The 24,216-nt window shown below is 60.1% G+C and overlaps 1 protein-coding gene across 4 annotated transcripts; it reads left to right on the forward strand.

The window, feature by feature from the left end:
• The first annotated feature begins 111 nt into the window (after window positions 1-111).
• On the forward strand, window positions 112-23,765 carry FAM131C (family with sequence similarity 131 member C). Of its 4 annotated transcripts, none has more exons than XM_069579307.1 (8): window positions 206-368; window positions 17,171-17,274; window positions 18,703-18,738; window positions 18,983-19,076; window positions 21,477-21,662; window positions 22,092-22,202; window positions 22,987-23,298; window positions 23,414-23,765. In XM_069579307.1, the coding sequence occupies exons 1-7, from the start codon at window positions 347-349 to the stop codon at window positions 23,229-23,231; spliced, it is 798 nt and encodes a 265-aa protein (XP_069435408.1). In that variant the 5' UTR covers window positions 206-346; the 3' UTR covers window positions 23,232-23,298; window positions 23,414-23,765. The 4 variants fall into 4 exon arrangements, with proteins under 4 accessions (XP_069435407.1, XP_069435408.1, XP_069435409.1 ...); XM_069579308.1 differs by having other exon boundaries at window positions 218-368; window positions 23,433-23,765; XM_069579306.1 differs by having other exon boundaries at window positions 112-368; window positions 22,987-23,765.
• Window positions 23,766-24,216: the final 451 nt, after the last annotated feature.

Genomic DNA, 24,216 nt, shown 5'->3' on the forward strand with positions numbered 1-24,216 from the left:
GCCGGCCCTGCGCCGCGCCCGGCTGGCCGGATGCTGGAGCCCCCCCGCCCCCGCCGCCCGTCCCTGCCCTTCGCCCCGCGCCGCGGGGTCCCCGCCGCCCGCTTCGCCTCCGCGCTCAGCGCCGCCCCCGCCGCGCGGCCACAGGTGCGCGGGCCGCCGGGGCTCGGCCCCCCCGCGCTGACCGCGGCGAGGCGGTGCCAGGCTAGCGGGCGGCGCGATCCGGACGCCCGGGCGGCGGCGGGAGCCGCGGGCCCGAGCCCTCCCCGCTCGTCCGCGCCGGCGCCGCGCGTGGGCCCCGCGCCCGCGGAGACATGAGCGCCCGGCGGCCCGGCCCCGTGGCCCCGTGATGGGCTCCTGCGTGTCGCGAGGTGAGGGGGCCCGGGCCGTGCCGGGGGAAGGGGCCCCGCGCCGGGTCGCGCGCAGTCCCTCGGCCGCTCCGAGGAGCCTGGGCGGGGGCGGGGGGAACCACCTGCCCTTCCCGGCGGCCGCACCCCACCGGCGCCCTGGGAGACGCGGGGCCCCGCCTGCATCTGCACCCCAGCAGGCGGCGGGAGCCGGGTCTCTCCCTTCCCGGCGGCCGCACACCCCTGCCTGGGGCGGGGGACACGGAGCGTCTGGCGCCCCCGGCCTCTCCGGAGTGACTCGGGGCACTCGCGGCGCAAGCCGACCCTCGTTCCCACGCCCCCACCCCCCCGCCCGAGACACAGGGCCCACCGCTGTCCGCGTACCCCGCTCCCTGTCTTCAGAATGAACACCCGCGGCAGGCATTAGCGGGAAGAACAGGGTCTAAAGAAGACCCCGGCCCCTCCTGCCGGCGCCTCACCCCGCCAGCCTGGTGCGGCCTGTGTCTCCGCCCGGCTCTCTGCTGCCTGCTGGTGCCTGACCCCTGGCTGTCCCCGGGGTGGAGCAGGGAGCCCCGGGAGCCGCTCTGGGGGGCGGTGGGGTGGGCAGGGAAGGGGTGGGCAGGTGTTGGAGGCTGCGCGGGGTCCCTTCACCCCGCAGCGGGAGCAGCAGGGCTGAGGTGAGGGCGGACAGACCCTGGCTCCCACTCTGCGGTATGAAGCCAAACCCACTGACCCCAGGCACAGCCTTGGGGGGCCGCCGCCGCATCCTGCACCCCAGCCCTTCCTCAGGCGTGGAGGGGTAACCAGGCCTTGGGTAGGGGCTGGGCAGGCTCCAGGGGACCCGCCCTGGGAGATGAGGGTTGGGGGGTGGTAAAGGGCTCTGCCTGGGGGCTCTGCTCACCAGGCCCCCAGGGTTCAGGTAAGTGGCTCAGGATGTCTCAGGAGGGTGGGATCGTGCATGGGGGCTGGGCTGTGTGAGGTTCTTTCATTCATTCATGAAGCTGACGTCAGCCTGACCCCTACTGTGTGCCAGCCACTGTGTACACACTGTGTGCCTAGAGCCGGTGAGCCCAGCATAGGGTCTGCTCTGGGCCTCCAGCCTGGCCGGAGGGGAAGGTACTATGTAGAGTGGAGAGTACCTAAGTTTCTTTGGAGCCGGCAGGCTCTTGGTGTGTCTGCAGAAGCCCGGAAGGCTGTGCAGGCCCCTGGTGTTGGGGTCCCGGGGTCCCCTTTCCTTTGGCCCTCCTGCGCACCCGGCCGTCCTGTGCCAGGCGCCGGAGGCCCGGCCCCAGGAGACTTGCCCGTTAGCCACAGACCAGGGTGGTGCTGTCAGGACTGGGGCAGGGGCTCGGGTCCTCTGACGCCCCCGTAGCTGGTGGACCCTCTGCCGTGCCCTCTGGGGGCACCCTGAGGTCTGCGCCCTTCCTGCTGTGGTTTGGGCTCCTCGTTGTATATCCTGACCTTGTGCCCTCCTGACGGCGTCTGCCCACTCCCAGTGCCAACATGCCCGCAGGCAGGGTGGATGCAGGTACAGAAAGCGTGAGCTCCCCTTGAGCCGAGGACACCCGTCGTCCCATTGCTCTGGCTCGGGGGGTCTGAACCCCTGAGTGGAGGCCACCTGCCCCCCTAGCTGTCCCTGCTCCTCCCAGAGTGCGCGCGGCTCACCAGGGGCTGGTGGGAACGTTCCAGGCTCCACTCGCCAGTCTGGGGTCTGTACTAGCACAGCCCGCATTTTACAGGCAGGGAAACAGTCTGGGGCTGCGTGGTTAAGAAAGAGCAGAAGCGAGCCTTGAACGCGGTCATGCTGGCTTCGGCACCCGTGCCCTTGTTCTCTGTGCCACACAGCCGGCCGTTGGACCTAGGGCTGGCCTGGCCTGCTCCTTCCAGCCCCCGGCCTCTGGATTCCAAGAGCCTCTGAGTCTCCACGTGCTGAGTCACTCAGTCGTGTCTGACTCTGTGCAACCCTATGGGCTGTAGCCCTCCAGGCTCCTCTGTCCACGGGATTCTCTAGGCACGAACACTGGAGTGAGCAGCCATGCCCTCCTCCGACCCAGGAATTGAACCCGTGTCTCTTAATGTCTCCTGCGTTGGCAGGCGGGCTCTTTACCACTGGCGCCACCTGGGACGCCCGGGAGCCTCCACAGCAGCCCCCGCACTCCACGTGCCAAACTCGCAGCCCGAAGCCGGGCGAAGCCGCATCCTTCTGCTGCCCACAGCCACCCAGGGCCCGCAGGCGACTGCAGCCGCCCAGCCAAAGCCCAGGCTTCGGGCCACAGCTGGGAGAGCCACCCCGCCCAGCCCTGGGCAGCAGTTAGCCCCCTCGAGCCAGCCCTGAGAGGGTAGGAGTGCGAACTCTGGAGCCGGCCGGCCTGCTCTGCCCCCGCGGCAAGTTACTTAACCCTGCGTATGTGTCTCAGTGTTCTCATCTCTAAAATGGGAATGGCACTGCTATGGATGTCTTAGGGGCACTGGAAGTGAGAGTGATAGTCGCTCCGTCGTGTCCAGCTCTTTGCGACCTCATGGACTGTAGCCCGCCAGGCTCTCCAGTCTATGGAATTCTCCAGGCAAGAACACTGGAGTGGGTTGCCATTCCCTTCTCCAGTGACCTTCCCAACCCAGGGATCGAACCCAGGTCTCCTGCATTACAGGAGGCTTCTTTACCAGCTGAACCACCAGGGATACTAGGAGGGGATTAAATGACTTCCTATAGAGCACTCAGACCACTACCTGGCACGTAGCAAGCCCTTTAAGTGTTAGCTGGCACTTTAGTTTTTAATTTTTGTTAGTATCCTTCTGTGCAGAAGCTAATCCAGACCCTCTTGGCTGGGAAAGGGGAAGCTACAGGGGCTTTGGCCAGCCTTGCAGGAAAAGACACACTGAGGAGTTGAGGACGTGGGGAAAGTGATTGGGCCCAGATAGAGGCACCAAATGCCTTTCCTCAGAGCTGCTTCGTGTTGTCTTGAGTGCTTATCCTGAGCTGGCTGAGGCATCACTCTCCTGACCTTGTTAGACCCCATTCAACCCCGGAAGGGGGGCGTAGGGCTCAGAGATGGGTAGGGTCTTGGCTGAGGTCACACAGGCAGGACCCAGAGAGGTAGGATATGAATCCAGGACTGCCTGATCTTGGAGCCTGAGCACAGAACGCCTGCCTGTTGCTTTCTCGGGCCAGCCCCGGTGGATCCAGGGTGATTTGAAGGTGGGGTCGGAGTCGGCGTCCTTGGAAAAAACTTATTTAATTACAGATAGAGAGGGATTAGAAAATTAGCAGAGAAAAAGAGGCCAAATAACTTGGTTTACATGGAATACCAATCACCACCTACGTAGGCCGCAGGCGTCTTCCCGTTCTCCCGAAGGAGAGGAGGCACTGAGGCCCACCTGGTCTGATCTTAGAAGCCCAGACAAAATTAGCAGGCTTGGTGGGTACCCATGCACCAGATGGGAATTCGGCCGGAAAATAGTAGGAGAGAAAAAGAGGCTGAATAACTCGGTTTACGTGGGATACCAATAAAATTCAAGACAAGGAATTTGCACCATCTACGTTGGGCCACCGGTGCCACTTGAATATCGGAAGGTGCCCCTCCCTGGGCTCCTTCTCGCGTGGGCTTGAAAACCGGGGCAAATGAGTAGACTTGGAGGGCACCCACGCTCCAGATGGGAATTTAGCCAGAAAAACGGGGAGCAGAAAAGAACAACATGAGGGAATCAGTGTCTCCGGAAACTGATCCGATTTCTTTATTTTTGGGTTTGCTTATATACCTTTTGTTACACATAGGGATGAATACAGAGTCATGTGGGGGTCAGCAGTCCTGACCTTTATCAAAATCAGGTGCTTCACATAAATGTATAAAAAAAAGTCTGAGGGGTTTTACATCATCTTCTGGCCATGAGACCTGCAGATGTTTTATGACCCTTTCTTTCTGATAACCAAAAAACTTATTTTTTCCAAGGGTGTTTTTTCTTAAACCAGGCACCACCCTCCAAATGAAGTTGCATTCCTATAGGGTGAGGGTGTAGCGAGTTACAATCAAGAAAGGAATTTATTTAACCCAAGGTTAACATGCTTAATCTTAAAGGTTAATACTTATTTCTCCTATATGCTTAAAGGTTAATACTTATTTCTCCTATATGCTGGTTATATTCATTATAAGGGTAGGGAATATGGAGATTTAGCAGCAAACATCAGCCCAACATATGAAAATCCTTTCACCAATGTTCCCCTTAAGATCTATTTAGTCTTAAGATAGTGATAAAGTTACATTTTTACATAGCAAGGACACAGTGATTTATAACAAAGTACAGTGATCTATTACAAAAGAGAAAATTCATTAGCTCAAAAAGTCTAGTATTGCTAACATCAAACTACTATATTTCCTTTTCTATATTCCAAATACATTGATTAACATATTCCCAGGTGCCTAAGGATATGGAGGCCTGGAGGCAATCATTGACTCAACAATGAGAAAAGCCCTATGCTAATTAAGACTCTCAAAATACTCCAAAACTCTCTGTGCTGTTTATGGTTGAGAGGTAGTAAACAGTCATGAGGCAGGAGTATGGATAATCCTGTCACACAAGCTAGTCTGCCAGCAGAGAGGTTTGACCTGAGACACCCTTATCCCACCCAGAGCAGGGAATTAGCAGCAATTATTGACACAACAAATGAAAAACCCTTCACCAATATAATTCCTAACCAACACACTATACTAATAATTTCTAACTCCCCAAAAGAATTCGCCTTTAATAAGTCTAAAACATCTCATGCCTCTCAGGTTGGGAGGCTGTAAACAATCACATGTGGCCGGAGGAACCTATACAGGCAGGCTAGATAACCTTCAGAGGAGTCCCTAAGCTGAAACACTCTTGTCACGCCCAGGAATTTTTATTGCCTTGGAGCTGCACGTTTACTCCTTCTCCGAGAGAACCGGTGGGGAACAGCCCCCCATAAAGTCAGAGGTGCAGGTGAGAGCATAAAACAGACTCTGGCTGTGGGGTTAGATGCTCGGGAACAGGGGGTTTCCTGAGGCTTGATCACGCCTTTGCGTGTGCCAAGCCTCCTTCCTCATGACCTTTGCCGTGGGTGGAGTTCCTCACGCTGGCCCCCGGCACACTAGGAGAGGGGTGCTGAGCATGCGGCCCGCGCTTGAGGCAGTCAACCCTGGAGGCACGCCCGTGTCGGCATTCGCTTTGGCTTTGCTGGCACCCACGGTGTCTGCCCGCCTCTCTCCAGCTCCAGGTCTCTCCGGGCCCATCTCCTGCCACTGGGGTGAGACTCTCTGCCTGCCCCTGCCCCCTGCTCAGACCACCCGTCACCCTCCTGCCCCACCCTGGGTCCAGTGCCCTGGGAGCGGTGAGCTGTGAGACCAGGGAGTTCCTTCTGGAAGGGCAAGCATCTGATGATGCCTGGGAGGGGCTGCAAGCTCTAAGGGGCCGACTGGAGCACCCCCCGCACCTCCAGTGCTCTGACCCCTGACGGTGACCCCCCATCCCCCACCCCCAGTGCTCTGACCCCTGACGGTGACCCCCCATCCCCCACCCCCAGTGCTCTGACCCCTGACAGTGACCCCCCATTCCCAGCACCCCCAGTGCTCTGACCCCTGACTGTGACCCCCCCATCCCCAGCACCCCCAGGCCCAAGAGCAGAGTCCCTCTGGGCACTGTGGGGAGACTGGGGAAGGGGTGGATGGGGCCTTGCCCTTTAGAAGCTCACAGTCTGAGGCGGGAGACACCACCTTGGACAAACAGCCTGAGGACCTCTCAGGAGCTCAGTGCTCGTCAGCAGGCAAAGCACAAGCTCTGGGGTCTGACTGGCCCAGGTTTGAGCCCCATTTCTGCCACTTACTAGTAGGTGCCCTTAACCTCTCTGAGCCTCAGTTTCTCCATATGTAAAATGGGTGTGAGTGAGTGAGTGAGTGAAGTCACTCAGCTGTGTTCGACTCTTTGAGACCCCATGGACTGTAGCCTGCTAGGCTCCTCTGTCCATGGAGATTCTCCAGGCAAGACTGCTGGAGTGCGTTGCCATTTCCTTCTCCAAGAGATATTCCCGACCCAGGGAGCTCCTGCATTGTAGGCAGACGGTGTACTGTCTGAGCCACCAGGGAAGTAAATGGGCATTCAGTTCAGTTGCTCAGTCGTAGCTGACTCTTTGTGACCCCATGAACCGCAGCACGCCAGGCCTCCCTGTCCATCACCCACTCCCGGAGTTCACTCAGACTCACGTCCATTGGGTCGGTGATGCCATCCAGCCATCTCATCCTCGGTCGTCCCCTTCTCCTCCTACCCCCAATCCCTGCCAGCATAAGAGTCTTTTCCAATGAGTCAACTCTTCGCATGAGGTGGCCAAAGTACTGGAGTTTCAGCTTTAGTATCATTCCTTCCAAAGAACACCCAGGACTGATCTTTAGAATGGACTGGCTGGATCTCCTTGCAGTCCAAGGGACTCTCAAGAGTCTTCTCCAAAACCACAGTTCAAAAGCATCAGTTCTTCAGCCCTCAGCTTCCTTCACAGTCCAACTCTCACATCCATACATGACCACTGGAAAAACCATAGCCTTGACTAGGTGGACCTTTGTTGGCAAAGTAATGTCTCTGCTTTTCAATATGCTATCTAGGTTGGTCATAACTTTCCTTCCAAGGAGTAAGTGTCTTTTAATTTCATGGCTGCAGTCACCATCTGTAGTGATTTTGGAGCCCCCCAAAATAAAGTCTGACACTGTTTCCACTCTTTCCCCATCTATTTCCCATAAAGTGATGGGACCGGATGCCATGATCTTTGTTTTCTGAATGATGAGCTTTAAGCCACCTTTTTCACTCTCCTCGTTCACTTTCATCAAGAGGCTTTTTAGCTCCTCTTCACTTTCTCCCATAAGGGTGGTGTCATCTGCATATCTGAGGTTATTGATATTTCTCCCGGCAATCTTGATTCCAGCTTGTGCTTCTTCTAGCCCAGCGTTTCTCATGATGTGCTCTGCATATAAGTTAAATAAGCAGGGTGACAATATACAGCCTTGACGTACTCCTTTTCCTATTTGGAACCAGTCTGTTGTTCCATGTCCCGTTCTAACTGTTGCTTCCTGACCTGCATATAGGTTTCTCAAGAGGCAGGTCAGGTGGTCTGGTATTCCCATCTCTTGAAGAATTTTCCACAGTTTATTGTGATCCACACAGTCAAAGGCTTTGGCATAGTCAATAAACCAGAAGTAGATGTGTTTCTGGAACTCTCTTGCTTTTTCGATGATCCAGTGGATGTTGGCAATTTCTCTGGTTCCTCTGCCTTTTCTAAAACCAGCTTGAAAATGGGCGTCATGGTGCCTAGTTTGCAGAGCGGCTGTCCCCTCTCGGGCTCTCTCTCCCTGGTCCCTCTGCCTTTTCTGAACTGGCCTGGAGACGGGCGCCATGGTGCCTAGTCTGCAGAGCTGCTGTTTCCCTTTCTGACTCTCTCTCAGCCACCCGGTTTGCAGGATCTTAGTTCTCTGACCAGGGATGAGCCTGGGCCCCCAGCAGTGGAAGCACTGAGTCCTAACCTCTGGACCATCAGGGAATTCCCTGCAGGGTTGCTGTTAAGATAAAATGGGAGACAATGGATGGCAAGGCCTAGCAGAGGAGGTGTTCAGTCAACAGTGTAAGGAAATCACTGTACGCCGGACTATGCCACGTAGGGCTGCTGGTAAGGTAACGGCCTAATGCAGCTGAGGCTGATCTAGGCAGGCTGCTGGAGGAGGTAAGGCTAGATCAGGGTGTTCAGGGAAATTGGGCTCTTGTCGCGTAGGCACGCCAGCCTGGGGAGTGAGGGGCTGGGATTCACGCGCGGGGCAGGCCTGTGGGGGGAAGGCCGTGCCCACCATGTTGTGTCCAGGGCAAGGCTGCAGCTGGACATGTCACGTGGCCGTGGTCCGCCCCATGCACTCAGCCCGGGGGCCCCGAGACAGTCCAGGGAGGGCATCACAAGGGACTTCGGGCCTTGGCTGCATCTCAGATCCTGTGTGTTTCGAGAGGAGCTTCACCCTCTCTGGGCCGCTGAGCGGGAGCAGGGTGAAGCCTGGGACCCGCATGCCCCCCAGGGCGTGGGACCCGGGCAGACGGCAGGCACTGACTGATCGCTAGGAGTGCCAAGGCCCAGCGCAGGGGCTGGAAGGCCAAGAGAGGAGTCTGGGGGGTTACATGGCAGCCTCACCCCAGGCACGAGTGGCGAGGACCAGTGTGGGAGCTTTGCTGCAAGAGGGTGAAGCATTGGGAGCAGCTGCCGGGGTGGCTGGACCCGGCGGACTGAGGAGCCGGTATGGGAAGGCAGGGGGCATCCTTGGCGCGCTGAGCAGCTCTGGTGGAGGCAGGGCGTGGGGGGGACGGAAGGAGAGGACGGCGCTGCCCTGCAGGGTCAGGAGGCCCTGCTGCCGCAGTGACCCCGGGCCTGTTCTGCGCCTGGCCTGTGGTGGAGGGGCAGTCAGAGAAGGGGCCTTGGACCCTGGGTTCAGGGGAGTGGGCTGTGCGCTGGGAAAGAGCGGGTGCCCCACGGCTCCCGTGGGAGAGGAAGGCGCCCCCAGGAGCGCAGGCTGGGGTCTCTGCAGGCTGTCCCCCAGCCCCCACCTGCATGAAACGCTGTGTTTTTCCAGTTGCCTGTGGTGACGTGGCCGCTGGTCCCAGCTGGGTGAAGAGCAGCCTGTGATTTCCCCCAGGGCTGGTTCATTACCTGACGTCTCCATGGCAACCAGCCTGTGACATCCCGGGGCCAGAGTCCTCAGGGGGAGAAGGCGGCTTTGGCAGAGGCACCCGCAGCCCTCCTGAGCTGTGGAGCAGGGAAGCTGGGGAGGGGCTGGGAGCAGGAGTCCGGGTCTGTGCCGCGTGGGCAGTCGTGTCCGAGCCCGTCTCCTCCAGGCTTCAGCACCACCTGCCATCCCCCCTCATTCCCGCTCTGTGGCCCCAGTTTCCAAACAGCTTCCGGCGACGGGCCGGGGCCTGGAGGGAGCCCTGCACCCTCAGGAGTTCCTGGGGCAGCCGGTAGCCAGCGTCACCCGGCCTGCACCTTGGAGGCCCCGGCTGGTGCGTGCAGGAACCCTCAGAGGGCAACTTTCAAACTTTTTTGACTGGACCCGTAAGAATAAGTGTGCTTTGTGTCATAACCCAGGACACACACGTAGAAAACCCTTACTGTGCACACACAGGTGTCTGCAGTTCAAAAGAGGCTTCACGAAGTAAGGCTTAGCCTGATTGTGCAGTGGGTTCTGACATTTTCTGTTCTACGCCATTCTGTTTCATTCTTTTAAAATACGACCAAGGAAATTGCTTGCTTGACCCACTGAAGGTTCCGCCCGTCCCCCACCTGGTTTGAACACCAACTCTGAAGGGCCTGGAACATGGCGTCTGTACACTGGAAAGTCTGAAGCCCGGTGAGGCGCAAGATCTGCCCAGGGTCACACGGCCAGAGCTGTGGGTAAGGAGCACAGTGCGTTGCGTGCTCCAGGAGCACACAGCCCCATCCTCATGGCCCTGCACTGCCTCCTGCTCCTAGTTCCTGGATCACTGAGCTCTGGACCCAGGGCTGGAGCTTCACCCGACTCCACTGCCCGTTCTCCAGCCCCTGCCCCAGACAGTCTCACTGAGCCGCCCCGGACCTGCCAGCCCGTAACACCTTTCGGGCAGATCACAGAACCCTCTCGCCTCTTCTGGACACGAGTCCAGTCCATCCAGCTCGGATGACACTTTCCTCTCCCGTCCCATCTCGCCCTCCCCTCATCCCCTGTGGCCGAGGCTTGTTGTTCTGTTGCTAAGTTATATCTGACTCTTTGTGGCCCCATGGACTGCAACACACCAGGCTTCCCTGTCCTTCACCAACTCCCAGAGCTTGCTCAACTCATGTCCATTGAGTCAGTGATGCCGTCCAACCATCTCATCCTCTGTCGTCCCCTTCTCCTCCCAACTTCAATCTTTCCCAACATCAGAGTGTTTTCCTATGAGTCAGCTCTTCGCATCACGTGGCCAAAGATTTGGAGTTTCAGCTTCAGCATCAGTCCTTCCAGTGAATATTCAAGACTGATTTCCTTTAGGATGGACTGGTTGGATCTTGTATTCCAAGGGACTCTCAAGAGTCTTCTCCAGCACCATAGTTTGAAAGCATCAACTCTTTGGTGCTTGGCTGGCCGTACAAAGGGTCATGGTCTGCTCTTTGCTCTGCTGGCCTCTCTCTCCTTTGGGTCCCATTCTCCTGCAGCATGCTGGAGTCGGCCCAAAAACCTTGAGAAAAAATGGGGCAGAGACCGTTTTGTGTTTGTGTCTGCCTGGAGCTCTAGCTGTCCCCCTCGGCTAGCCCTGGCTCTCGGGTGACTCCTCCGTGCGGTTGGCACCCAGATGTTCATTTCTCCCTTCTTACATCGAATGTTTAGCGAGCACCTACAACGTGCCAGGCCCTGGGCAGGCGCTCGGGCCTCTGTGGCAAATAAAACAGGCAGAGTCCCAGCCCTCCCAGAGCGTGTGTTCTAGGGGAATCCATGAAGAAGGAAACAGACACACGCTTTGTGGAGTGACGGGTGTGAAACAGGGTGAGGGGCTGGAGAGGCGCGGGCGTCCTCTTAAATGAGATGGTTCGGGAGGCCGCACTGGGGTTGCAGCATCTGAGCAGAGACCTGGGCGGAGCGAGGTGTGAACCGTGTACTCAGGGAGAGAGTCCCAGGTGGGGGAAAGAACAGCCGGCGCACAGGGTCCGAGGCAGGAACGCCTGGAGTGAGGGGCAGAGAAGGACTAGGGGTGGGTGGCGCCAGGGTCTCCCAGGCTAGCACGGGAGATTCTCCGAGCCCACGCAGTGGGAGGGGGTGGGCCCATCATGGAAGACCTGGCTGGTCTGACCTCTTCATCCCCTGCTCAACTCGCTTTTCTCCCTACAGTGGTCCACCTTCCAGCTTCTTGGGGCTGGGGTCCCATTGCCTGCAAGCGGCCCTCTTAGGGGCACCAGCAGGCCTCACACCTGGCCCCTTTCTCTGTGTCTGCCGGACCCGTGATAACACAAGCCTTGCCTTACTGGAGGTGGGAGGGCAGGCCGCCCCTGCCCCAGTTATGGACATCCAAGCAGGGAGGGGTGAAGTGGGCAGATGAAGTGGTGGCCTCTCCTTTGCAGGCCTCCCAGATCTCTGCAAGTGAGTCCCTGACATCCCCTCATTCAGCCTGTGGGGAGAAACGGGTAGGGTCAGAAGACGCTTGCTCCTTGGGGTGGGCGGGGGGAGAACTATGACAAACCTACACAGCATATTCAAAAGCAGAGAAAATCACTTTGCCGACAAAGATCCATACAGTCAAAGGTATGGTTTTTCCAGCAGTCATCTATGGGTGTGATTTTCATTCTTTATGTGATTCTCCATAAAGAAAGCTGAGCGCCAAAGAACTGATGCTTTCAAACTGTGGTGCTGAAGACTCCTGAGAGTCCCTTGGACTGCAAGGAGATCCAACCAGTCCATCCTAAAGGATATCAGTCCTGGGTGTTCATTGGAAGGACTGATGCTGAAGCTGAAGCTCCAATACTTTGGCCACCTGATGTGAAGAGCTGACTCCTTGGAAAAGACTCTGATGCTGGGAAAGACTGAAGGCAGGAGGAGAAGGGGATGACAGAGGATGAGACGGTTGGATGGCGTCACTGACTCCATGGACATGAGTTTGAGCAAGCTCCGGGAGACAGTGAAGGACAGGGAAGCCTGGTGTGCTGCAGTCCATGGGGTCCGAAAGAGTCGGACGCGACTGGGTGGGTGAACAACAAGAGTCAGGAGGGGGTTGTCGGCTGGGGCGGCAGAGCTGGTTTCAGCTGCTTTGACTCTAGAGGGTGTCCGCTGCCCCCCCACGTCCACCTTCTGAGTGGTTTTCTTCAAAAGCGGGTCCTCAAAGCCTCCTGGGCCTCAGTTTTGGATCCTAGTAGACAATTCCGGAGGAACCAGAACCATCTCCCTCAGTTGCCCGTCTTACAGATACGGAAGTGGAGGCTAGGAGAGGTGGAGTCGCTTGTTCAGGGCCCACGGGAATAAAGGGATTTGAACTGGACAGTCTGGCAGCAGAGCCTCAGGCAGCTGTCTTCAGGGCAGCTCCTGACACTGGGATTTGCGAGCGACGGGGACGTGAAGGGAACCTTCCAGAGGGAAGCAGTGAAGTGGAGAGAGCGGGCGGAGGAGACGCGGCCGGGAGAGGGCGCCCGCCGTCCCGCAGGGTCAGGCTGATTCCACCGGGGTCTCGGATGAGAGTGGCGCCCGGAGTTCTCCCGCCCGAAACACAGTACCTGGGGCCCTGCCCCTCCGGTCACGGGCGAGGGCCACTCCGCCGGGAGCAACATCGCTTCCTGGCTGTTTCAGCCCAGTTGCGCCTCAGGAGCTGCCTGGTGGAAGCCCAGCCCGCGGGGCGGGGCGGGGACTGTGGGCAACAGAAGCGGACGGGGGCCCACGGGGTCTGGGGGCTGCGTGGGGCGCCCACAGCCGCCCCTGCCTGCTCCCCCTCCTCGTTAACCCCGATCTCGGCGTCTCCGGTTCTGCCCACTCTCCTCCGCCCAGCCCTGCCTTTGGGGTGGCCTGGCGCCTCCCATCTCCAGCCTCAGACCCTCTGTGGCCTCCGCCTCCTCCCGGAAGCCGCGTCTGTGTCCACGCCATCCGTTCGTCTGCTTCTGTCCAGGCGGCCCCCAGCCAGAAAGGGTGACGGGAGCCGCTGCCCAGGGCAGGACGGTGGAGGCTGGGAGGGGAGGCAGCGGGGGGGGGCGGGGGGGGGAGCCTCTGTAGGCATCGCCCCAGACCGCTCCTTCGACCCGGGCTTGGCGCAAGCCCCGCCCGCCTCACCCCCTCCCCGCCCCACCATCCCTGCGCCCACCCAAACCGTCCACCTCCAGACAGCCCCTCCTGGCCAGCTGCCCCATCAGCGCTACCATGCAGCCCCCAGTCCCCGCCGAAAATCATCACAACTCCTGTGCTTTGCGAGAGGAGGCGCCTCAGCATCAGACCCGCAGGATTCAGGTCCTGACTGCCCTCGGCGGGGCCGTGTGCCTGGGGCTGTGACTCCCCCACCTGCCCTGGGTTTCCTCACCTGCCAAGCTGACCACGGAGCCTCCTCTCTAGGTCACGGTGAGGACTCTGCAATCACGCCGGGACAGGAGGGTGAAGAGAACAGCAGTCCTCAGGTGATGCCCTTCCTGCCGCTCAGCCTTGGGTTTGAGTGAGGGGCTTTGCGGGGCTTCCTGCATGTAACTGTGAGCTCCCTGAGGGCAGGGACAGAGCTGATCCCACCTCGGTCCCCAGGTGCCTGCACAGTGCAGACGTCCAGGAGATGGGTGCTCAGTGGCTGAAGGGATAAATGGCTACATGGGTGAATGAATGAATGGCCAGGCTACAGCTCTTCATATAACTGGACTTTTCTGGATACCCAGACCTCAGCTCGGAGCAGCTCTCAGAGCTTGTGAGTTCTGGGTTAATAGTCTGTCTCACTTACTAGAATGTCAGCTCCACGAGGGTAGAGAAATCATCTCTGTCTTTTTTTTCGGATCATGCTGCACAACGTACGTGATCTTAGTTCCCCAGCCAGGGATCAAACCCACGCCCCTTGCAGTGGCGGCGCAGAGTTCTAACCACCAGTGAGAGAAAGTAAAAGTGTTCGTTGCTCAGTCGTGTCCGACTCTTTGTGACCCCATGCACTGTAGCCCACCAGGCTCCTCAGTTCATGGAATTCTCCAGGCAAGAATACTGGAGTGAGTAGCCATTCCCTTTTCCAGGGGATCTTCCTGACCTCAGGATCGAACTCAGGTCTCCCACACTGTGGGCAGATTCTTCACCGTCTGAGTCACCGGGGAAGCCCAGGCTTCACCACTGTCTCTAGTACTCAGAACAGTGGGTGGTACATAGTAGTTGCTCAGCTAATGCCGTTCAGCGAATGGAAGAGTAAGCACGCACATTAATCGAATGAATGGTAAGAGTGTCCCTGTCATCCTGGGGGACTGGAGGATTCCTCCTAGTTAGACCAAGGATTCAGCCCAGCAATTCTAGTTGCTTGGTTCAAGGTGGTCAATCCCTCAGCAACGACTGTGAACCTAGGATGTGGTAGGCCCTGATAATTCGGCAGTGGTGGGCCGATCCCTGCCCTCCCGCACAGAAGTACTTTTACCAGAGGGTAGAAGGCATCCCCCAGGTGTTTACAGAGCCCCCACTAAGTGCAGGTGCTGTGGACGCAGAGCCCCAAGCAGAGCCGCCAGGGTCTCCACCCTCGCGGCGCTCACATTTGTTGTAGGGGGAGCCGCTGGACCTTAAATAAGCACAGATATCAGGGTGAGGACTGTGGGGGGTGACTGGTGGCTGCTGTGGGGACAGGGAGGTGGCCAGGGATGGCTTCTCTTGAGCTGAGCACTGGATGATGAGGTTCCAGAGGATCTGGGGAATGGGTGTTCCAGGCACGGGGGGGACATCAAGGACGAAGAGCAGGCCTGGCCGTTTGAGGAGCAGCACGGAGCGGAGTGCCCAGGACAGCGGGCGCAGGCACGGGCCGGGGACTGTGGTCAGAGCGGGCCGGCTGGAGGCCCCCAGGCCATGAGGCTGGAGCTGCCTCTGTCCCTAAGGTGATGGAAGGGAGGCAGCCGGGCAGATGGAGACAGCCTGACCGGGGGTGTGACGTCCCCGTGATGCTGGTGGAGAGTGGATGGCCCAGCAGGGGAGGGAGGAGGCTGCTGGTGGAGAAGGTGACAGCTCTCACGGGGCAAGGCTGGAGCAGCGGTGCTGATGGAGAGGGCTAAATCTGGGGCAGGGGTCAGAGAGAGGGCTAGGGAGACTTGCTGGTTGCTGGACGGGGTTGGCGGGAAGAGTTGGGGAAAGTGCCTGGGCTTGTCGTCGGGACAGCTGGGTGGACCGTCACGTTGCTCTCTAAAGCTGGGGAAGGAAGATGGGTTGTGGTTTGCAGGTTCCGTTTTGCCTGCGTTTGCTTGAGATGCCTAGTGGGCAACCATGTAGGGAGCTGGAAATTCAGCCAGGAGCTCCAGCAAAGAGTTGGGGCTGGAGGCATAAATGTGGGGGTCAGCCGCAGGGGTGAGACCTCCTGGGAGAGGGGAGAAGGGAGGTGAGAAGGGGCCCGGGATGAGCGGTGGGTCAGCTCTGGGGTTGAGCAGAGGAGGAGGAAGAGGAGCGGCTGTGGAGGTGGGGGGTCAGGAGAGGGTGCGGCTGGAGGAGGGGCACCCTCGTGCCTGCTGGGGGGCCGCCGAGGATGGGCCGGAGGATCCCTCTGAGCTTTCTGGACACGTGCCAAGGGCTGTCTCAAGGAAGGCTGGTTGGAACCAGTGCAGGAGAACAGGAGAAGACGGGGAGTAGAGGCTGGACACAGCTCTAAGTTGGGGGCAGAGGCGTGAGCAAGGAGCGGAGGGGCAGGGGTTGGGAGAGTGTCTTCCAAGGGTGGAGAGCCTTGGGTTGTCAGGACGGGAGGGGCTGGGGGCCAGCCCAGTGGTGAGCGGACCCCACGCGGCAGGAGACAGGAGAGGCAATGCCGGCAAGAGTCCCTGAGCCCAGAGGCAGCACAGCCACACCGATGGGCCGACTCTGGGGAGAGAAATTGGGACAACATGGGAAAGAGAGAGCACGGAGCCCCGGGGGAGGGCAGGCATGAGACCCCGGTGGACGGGCTGGGCTTGGGCTGGGGGACAGCCCTTCTTTTGTCACAAGAGGGAAGGCAGACGGTGTGGCGTGCGGCGGGGCAGATCCGAGGTGGACAGGATGGGTGACACCTGCCGAAGGCTCCTGGATCGCACCGAGAGCCGGAGAGCAGCCGGCAGCAGGGTGCAGGGACCCGCAGGGGTGTCCCTGTGAAAGTTCGAGAAGGAAAGAAGACCAAGCAGTCAGCCTCACAGGATGCAAACTCGCAGGAATCAGACACGTAGAGGGATCCCTGGGTAGACTGCGGCTGCTGCTAAGTCGCGTCAGTCGTGTCCGACTCTGTGTGACCCCATAGACGGCAGCCCACCAGGCTCCCCCGTCCCTGGGATTCTCCAGGCAAGAACACTGGAGTGGGTTGCCATTTCCTTCTCCAATGCATGAAAGTGAAAGTGAAGTCACTCAGTCGTGTCTGACTCTTAGCGACCCCATGGACTGCAGCCCACCAGGCTGCTCCTTCCATGGGATTTTCCAGGCAAGAGTACTGGAGTGGGGTGCCATTGCCTTCTCCGGGTAGACTGGTGGACACCAATTTCACTTGACACCCGTGACTTTCCCTGGCAGCCAGCAGCTCTGAGGGTCCCCACAAAGTGGGCGGAGGGTTAGGCCAAAACAGAGTTAAGAGAGGCGAGTCAAGGGCATCTGCAAAGGAGACCTTTAAGGATATGCCAAGGAGTCTTAGCTGGGCCAGGAGGGAAGTGGGGACATGAGTGTCTTACGAAAGACAGGCGAACAGACAGATTGGGGGTCTCCGTGAGGTCAAGCAATCGCTGGAGGACTGGAGTTAGTAAAAATGGAGTAACAAGGAGAGGGCAGCGAAATCCTACTGGTGGGATCTGGCTGGACTCCTCACCTGCTGTGGGCCTGAGTCTGTTTTCTTTTTCTTTTTAAACATTTTATTTATTTGGCCGTGTTGGGTCTCACTTGCAGCACGCGGGATCTTTCGCTGCACTGCGTCAGCTTAGTTACTCCAGGGTGTGTGGGATTTTAGTTCTGTTATCAGGGATTGAACTCACATCCCCTGCATGGCAAGGCAGATTCTTAACCATGGACCACCAGGGAAGTCCCTGAGTCTGTTTTCGATGAAATGATGTAATAATAAAGTAACGTCATCTCTCAGAGCTGGCTTGAATGGGCTTCGTAACAACAGAGCTCTGGGCTTGTCTAAGTTTCTCGTGTCTTCCTTTTTTCCAGATTTGCTCACAAGTGCCCACAAGGACTGCCCCATGCCCCAGGGCACGGCCCCCCTGAACCCAGACTTGCCCTCTATCGTGGCTTCAGACCGTGTCACTGGAAAGGTAATTGGTCGTGCTTCGTCCTCCTGGTTCCTGGGCTATGCTCTGGAAGCAGAAGCTGTTTTAGCCTCCTCCTCTCCCTGCCGGGCCTGGCTCCTTCCTGCAGGGTCAGGCCGCCCAGGGTTGTATTCAGCTGATGAAGCTCTGAATGGAGCGGGGCATCCAGGCACTGAACCTGGTCTATATAGATAAGAGTCCCATCATGAAGGGCCTCCCACCCAGATTCACCCAGTCCTGCAGAGAAGATGTTCTGTTATGAGCCCACGACTCCTTGGCCGCCTGCACTGCGGACTGGGGGGTGAAGGAATGAGTTCTCAGCTCATTCAGACAGATCACGCCGGACTCGCCAGGGCCTCAAACCGGGCGCAGAATTTTGACCTTTGCCCCAGAAGCTGTGGCCTGAACTCACAAGTTGATATATCTATCACATATATATATATATGTATATCATAAACAAATGTACACACACACACACACACACACACGATTCCCAAGTGGTGCTAGTGGTAAAGAACCTGCTTGCCAATACAAGTAGACGTAAGAGACGTGGGTTTGATCCCTGGGTCTGGAAGATCCCCTGGAGAAGGGCATGGCGACCCACTCCAGTACTCTTGCCTGGAGAATCCCATGGACAGAGGAGCCTGGTGGGCTACAGTCCATAGGGTCACAGAGTCGGACATGACTGAAGCTACTTAGCACGTAATTACATTGTTTAATCTGTAAGTCATATCTGAATCTTTTTGACACCATGGACCATAGCCTGCCAGGCTCCTCCATCCGTGGGATTTCCCAGGCAAGAATACTGGAGTGGGTTGCCATGCCCTCCTTCAGGGGACCTTCCTGACCCAGTGATTGAACCTGCATCTCTATTGTGTTGGCAGGTGGATTCTTTACCACTGAGCCACCTGGGGAGCCCAGTGGTAAAGGACTGGCATGTGTGTGTGTGTGTATATATATATATATATATATAGAGAGAGAGAGAGAGAGAGAGAGAGAGCGAGAGAGCGAGAGAGAGAGGGAGCGAGCGCCCGCACACCGAGTGCTCAGCGCTGTGCCCGGCCCTTTGCCTACGTTATGCTGTTTATGCTTCCCCACACCCTGTGAGATGAATGGCACTGTCCCATCTTACAGAGGCGCAGACTAAGACTCTGGGATGTTAGGTGACTAGTCCAAGGATGTACAGGAGAAACGGCAGTCACAGTCTGAGCCCAGGCCTGCTCGGTCCCCCACGCCCCCTGCCTCTCCTGCAGAGTCACGGTTGCCCCGCACCCACCTGCTTCTCTCTGCGTGCCAGGGGACAGGAGGGCATGCCCCAGGAGCAGGCAGACGGGCTCAGTCAGGGAGCACCGCCCCCTGGGGCTGCAGGGGCCGTGCCCTCTGCCGGCACAGCGTGCCAGGCCCTGCCTGCTCCTTTTTCTCCTCTTGTTTCAGGACAAACAGATGGGTTTCTGCTGGGATCCTTGGCAGGTGAGTGCACTCGCCCCTCCCACAGTCTGGCCAGCCCCAGCTGACACTGTCGCCCTCGCTCTGTGGGCCCAGATTGGGCCCACAGCGCTGCCAGCCCTGGGGGGTCTGATGGACACAGGGCTGGGGAGGGTCCTGTGGGGTTGGCAGGGCCGCCCAGGACCTGGGGAGCGTGGGTGGTGGGGTGGGAGGGGTGGGGGGCCATCTGGCCGGTCTACCCCCTCGCTCAGCCCTCCCCTTCCTACAGAAGTGCTTCCAGACCGCCAACGGCTACCTGTCCGACTCCAGGTCCTGCTCCAGCAGCTACAGCGTGGCAGCCCTGGCCACCTCGTCCCTCGTGGGTGAGCTCCGGCTGCCCCTCCTGCCCTGGGAATCCTCACCGTGTCCCCTAGCCACTGGCGGCGGGAAGGTCAGAGCGGAACTGCCGCTGGAGGGGCTGCAGCCCTGTTGGACGCAAGAGTTTTCTAAACGCCGCGCTCCGGGCTCCGTGCGGGACTCTGCAGGACGTGGGGGTTAACCCCCTGCCCCTCGGGGGCGTTCAGTTGCTGGGTCCTCCTGAAGTTGTGGGTGTCTCCCCGGTGCTCTCCCTGCCTCTCTGCAGCAGATGAAAGCAGCCAATTTGTGATGGGTTCCCTAGAAGCAGAGCCGAGAGGGGCACTGTGCTGGGGCGTCACCGAGGGGTTGTACTCGAAGGAACCCTTCAGGGAGCGAGGGGAGCAGGGCAGGGCAGGGGCGGGGCCGGGGCGGGGCGGGGCAGGGGCAGGAGTCGGGGCGGGGCTCAAGACAGGGCCGGGGCGGGGCAGGGGCGGGGCTCAAGACAGGGCAGGGGCGGGGCTCAAGACAGGGCAGGGGCGGGGCCGGGGCGGGGCTCAAGACAGGGCAGGGGCGGGGCTCAAGACAGGGCAGGGGCGGGGCTCAAGACAGGGCAGGGGCGGGGCTCAAGACAGGGCAGGGGCGGGGCCGGGGCGGGGCCGGGCGGGGCTCGGCGGAGGGTGGCTTGCAGGTCTCCTCCCTCCCAGCCTGACCGACAGAACCCGCGGCTCTGAGGCCGGGGCTGACTTCACACGGCTCCTCCGTCCGTCAGTGTCGGCCGCCGCTCGGGAGGACTCCCGGCCCCCAGGCCTCTCTGGGTGAGGCAGCTCCGTCAGCCGAGGGCGAGGCTCCCGAGGGCGCAGGTGTCAGCACAGCTGTGCTCCGTGGCGCCCGCAGCAGCAGGGGGTGGTCGCCCCGGCGCGGCCTTCGGGGCTCTGCTCGGCCGGCTCTGCTCACAGGCTGCTACATCCTCAGCCCCTCGCAGCCCCCCGAGGTTGTCCCCCTTTTCCTCCACCCGAAATCGTCTCCCTCCGCCTCACCCGCCTCTCGGGGGACGCTGAACCGCCGCTCCGGAAACCTCCGCCGGCTGCCAGCGCTCCCCACCGTTCCGACCTCCGTCTTTCCCATTCTCCCGGAGTTTTGTCTCAGCTTCCTTCATGGGTGCCTTCCTTTCTCCCTTCCGTCCTTTTTCTAAAGCAAGTCGACATTAGCTTTTTTGAATTATTATTTTTAATTATGCATCTGTCTATCTGCTTGGCTGTGCCAGTTCTTAGTTGGATCATGAGGAAGCTCAGCTGTTGCCCGTGAGATCTAGTTCCCTGACTGGGGATTGAACCTGGGCCCCCTGCGTTGGGAATGTGGAGGCTTAGCCCCTGGACCACCAGAGGAGTCGCCTTTCTTCCTTAAATGTTGCCTTCCCTCATGTCCTGCTTTCTGGGACCAGTGACCCACAGATCCATGTTCTCAGCCTGGGCTGGAGGAGACACCGGGGATCATCCTTGACAACGTTCTGTCCATCAGCCTGCTCATCCAGCTGGCCTGCTCCCAAGAGCCCACCCCCGCCCCGCCCCTGCTCCCCATCTCCCCACGCTGTCTGGTCCCTCACTGACTCCCTTCAGTGGCCCCTAAAGCCTACCCTTGGCCCTAAGTCCTCCAGTGAGGACATTCTTCCTCAACGGCAGGTCCGCCCTGCGCTGCCCTCCTGCTCGTCACGGTGCCGTTGACAGGAGAGGGCTGGCCCACCCCCAGTCCGGGCCTTGTTGAGCTTCCCAGACGCTTCTGCCACCCTCTTCCCAGTGTTGCCCCGTGGCTTGCCCCTGGTGGTCCTGGAACCACGCCCGACTCTTCTATGCCTTCATCCCCTTCTTATCTCTGAAATAGCCTCCAACCTTGCCTCTTTTTATCCAACCCAAACTGCCTTCAAAGCCTGCCTCCAGCCACCTCTTCCAGGAAGCCTTCCCTGCCTGCTGCAGGTCTCACCCTGGGAAGAGCAGGCAGTGTCTAGGCACAGAAGACGCTGTCCCCTGGCTTGTTAACTGCTGGAGGAAGGGACAGCTGGTGGGTCTTGAAGGATCCACGAGTGAATCTCCTTGAGCAAACGGGTGTGAACTTGGTCAGAAGGGAGCAAGGGGTGTGGCAGGTCTGGAGGAGAAGGGCCAGGTGGGCAGGAGCACTGCCGGGAGCAGGCTGCTGGCAGGGCGTGGGGCCTGCGGGGGGGTGGGGGAACGTCTGTGCAAGGGGGCCTCGGGGTGTGGGAGGCTGTGAGCAGGCGGGGCGTGAGGAGTGAGCTGGGTACCGGCACTGCGGGTGGGACTCTGAGGACACGGCTCTGGAGGGACATGGGGGACAGGCCACTGGACCGGCTGGAGGTTCTTGGAGGGCTCAGCTCTTGGGGCTGGGGCTGGCTCAGCCGCCCTCAATCTCCGCAGGAGTGGTGCAGAGCATCAGGGACCACATCACAAAGCCCACGGCCATGGCCCGCGGCCGCGTGGCCCACCTCATCGAGTGGAAGGGCTGGAGTGCCCAGCGGGCGGGCTGGGAGCTGCCCCCTGCCGACGACGACGAGCGTTACAGCCGCCTTCCGGACGAGCTGCGAGAGGCCCGCTTTGCTGCAGGTCAGCAGGGGCGGGGGTGGGGGACGGACTGGCTGGGTCTGGTCCTGAGAGACCCCGGGGTCCCCCCTGAGGGTTGTCTGCATGCTCAGTAGGTTCAGTCGTGTCCAGCTCTCTGTGACCCCGTGGACTGTAGCCCGCCAGGCTCCTCTGTCCATGGGATTTTCCAGGCAAGAATACTGAGTGGGTTGCCATGTCCTTCTCCAGGGGGTCTTTCTGACCCAGGGTTTGAACCTGCATCTCTTATGCCTCCTGCTTTGGCAGGCGGGGTCTTTACCACTGGTCTGGGCAGGGAATCACAGTGCTGAGTGCGGGGGCATTGATGGGAACTCCGATCCCCGGGGCCACAGATGGGCAGCCTCGAGAGCCAGTATGTGGCGCCCGCCCACCCGCAGCCTCTGCACCCCCGCCGAACCTGGTCCGTCCCCACAGGGGTTGCCGAGCAGTTTGCCATCACGGAGGCCACACTGAGCGCCTGGTCCTCGTTGGATGATGGAGAGCTGGGCCCGGAGAGCAGCCCCGCGGACGTCCTGCAGCTCCAGGGTACGGCCCTGGGGCCTGGGTGGGATGCCGTGGGGCCGGGGTGGGATGCCGTGGGGCCGGCGAGCGGGCTTGCTCTGCTACCTGAGCCCTGGGACCTCAGAGAAGCCCCGCCGACCCTCAGCCTTAGGTTTTCTTCACCTGAAAAGGGGGGCTGGTGATCCTTGCCCTGCCCGTTGCCCGGGAGCGCCATGAGCACAAAGGGGAGAATGATAGATAGAGAGGTAGGCGATGGGCTGGATGAGGGACAGAGACGTCGGTACATTGGTGGCAGACACCGTGCCCCGCGCTCCACACGCGTTGCTTCCGTTTATCCTGTGACGCTCTGAGCAGCAGGGCGGCTATTCTCTCCATTTCACAAGTAAGGGAAACCGAGGCCTCAGGCTCTGAACCTCAACCTCAGGCACCGTCAGGCACCCTTGTAGACCCCCTGGTTACCCCTGAGGGCTTCAGGGAGCCTGGGTCCTGGGTGGAGCTCGCACACCCACTGTGGCCTGGGGAGAGCACTGGCCAGCCCAGTTCTCAGAGCACAGAAGGATTCGAGGCCAGCAGGCTGGCTCCAGAGTCTGTTGTTAGCCATTCTGCTCACTGCCGCCACCACGCCATCACCCAGGGAGAAAAGGGCTCAGAGGTTCCGTGACATGACCGAGGCCACACAGCTTGGTGCTGATGAAGCTGGGTTCCGAGGCAGGCCCTCCGCCGCTGGCCCCTGCCGCCTACCCCAGGGAGGGCGAGGGGCAGGGCTTCCCCGCTCCATCCTCACCCCCACCTCCCGCTGCTTTTGCAGACCTGGGGAGCGTCTGTCTCCAGGACAGCCTTCTGAGTGTCCACTCGCAGGATGACCGTCTTCTGGCCTTCTCCTCCCTCGACGGCTGGCCCTCCCCTGACGAGCCCCCCAGCCCTGGACGGCAGCTGCGGCCGCGGCTCCCAGGGGCCCTGGGGCCTGAGGCGGGGGCCGGACTGCAGGGCCCCCTCCGCTCCGGGGACGGCGGCCTGCCCTGCGAGGAGGAGGACGAGGTGTTCTACAACTGAGGCAGGCCGGGCCACACCTGCCGCAGCCCGGCGAGCAGCCCAGAGCCGTCAGGACCTCGGGCGCTAGGTGGGCGCTTTGTGGCCGCCTCGGGGCAGGCATGGGCTGGGGCGGTGCTCCTGTGGACACTCCGCGCCTCCCCCATGGGAGCCGTGACCCCCTTCCCTCTCTCTACCTGGCTCAGGAGGGCGCCTCCCCTGCAGGGTGTCTGCCACGGGCAGGTTCGAGGACTCTCAGCAGACACCCGGGCAGACTGCCCAGAGGAGCCAACAGCCACACAAGGGCGTGGGGACCCCGCTTAGCCCCAGGCTCAGCCCTCCGCCCTCCGCCTGTGCTCCGGCCCCGTCAGAGGCGGCGGCTCCTCGGGGCGCTGACCCCTGCTCCTCAGCGCTCCTCACGGGACCCTGTGCCTCGGGGTGTCTGCCGGCCCCTCACTCTCCGGATCCACTCCCCGGGGCCCTGCTTCCCCTCCTCGCGCCCCCCTCCACCTCCAGGAAGGTTCTCGGCAGACATTAAAGCGGTGGGTTCTCCCTGGATGACCTTGGCCTGGTCTCTGCAGGGGACAGCACGTCCTTGGGCTCCCGGCTCGCAGGAGAGGGCCCTGATCCCTCAACACAAAGACTGCCGGTCACCCTGCTGCTGGCGGCCAGGATGGTCCCCATGGAGAGGCTTAAGGCTCTGTGGGCTCCGAGGACCCCGCTTTGTCAGCCCCGGCTCAGCCGAGGAGGAGGCTGAGGCTGGAGTGGAGGTAACTGGGAAACAGGGTCATGCGTACCCATGAGGACAGGCATCATAAGACCCAGTGGGAGCCCGCTCTCCCCCATAGCTCCCTGCCAGGAAGGGGGCTCAAGGAGTAGGGGTCCAGGGTCCAGGCCTGCAACGCCCACACGGCCACCTGGGGGCGCCCGAGAGCTCACTCGGGGTTGGTAAAGGCGAGGCGCCAAGGCAGCAAGACACTTGGACGCTGACGCGAGCGCGGAGCGCAGC

Source organism: Ovis canadensis, chromosome 2 (assembly GCF_042477335.2).
Source record: "Ovis canadensis isolate MfBH-ARS-UI-01 breed Bighorn chromosome 2, ARS-UI_OviCan_v2, whole genome shotgun sequence".
In the NCBI taxonomy this organism is placed as follows: Eukaryota; Metazoa; Chordata; class Mammalia; order Artiodactyla; family Bovidae; genus Ovis; species Ovis canadensis.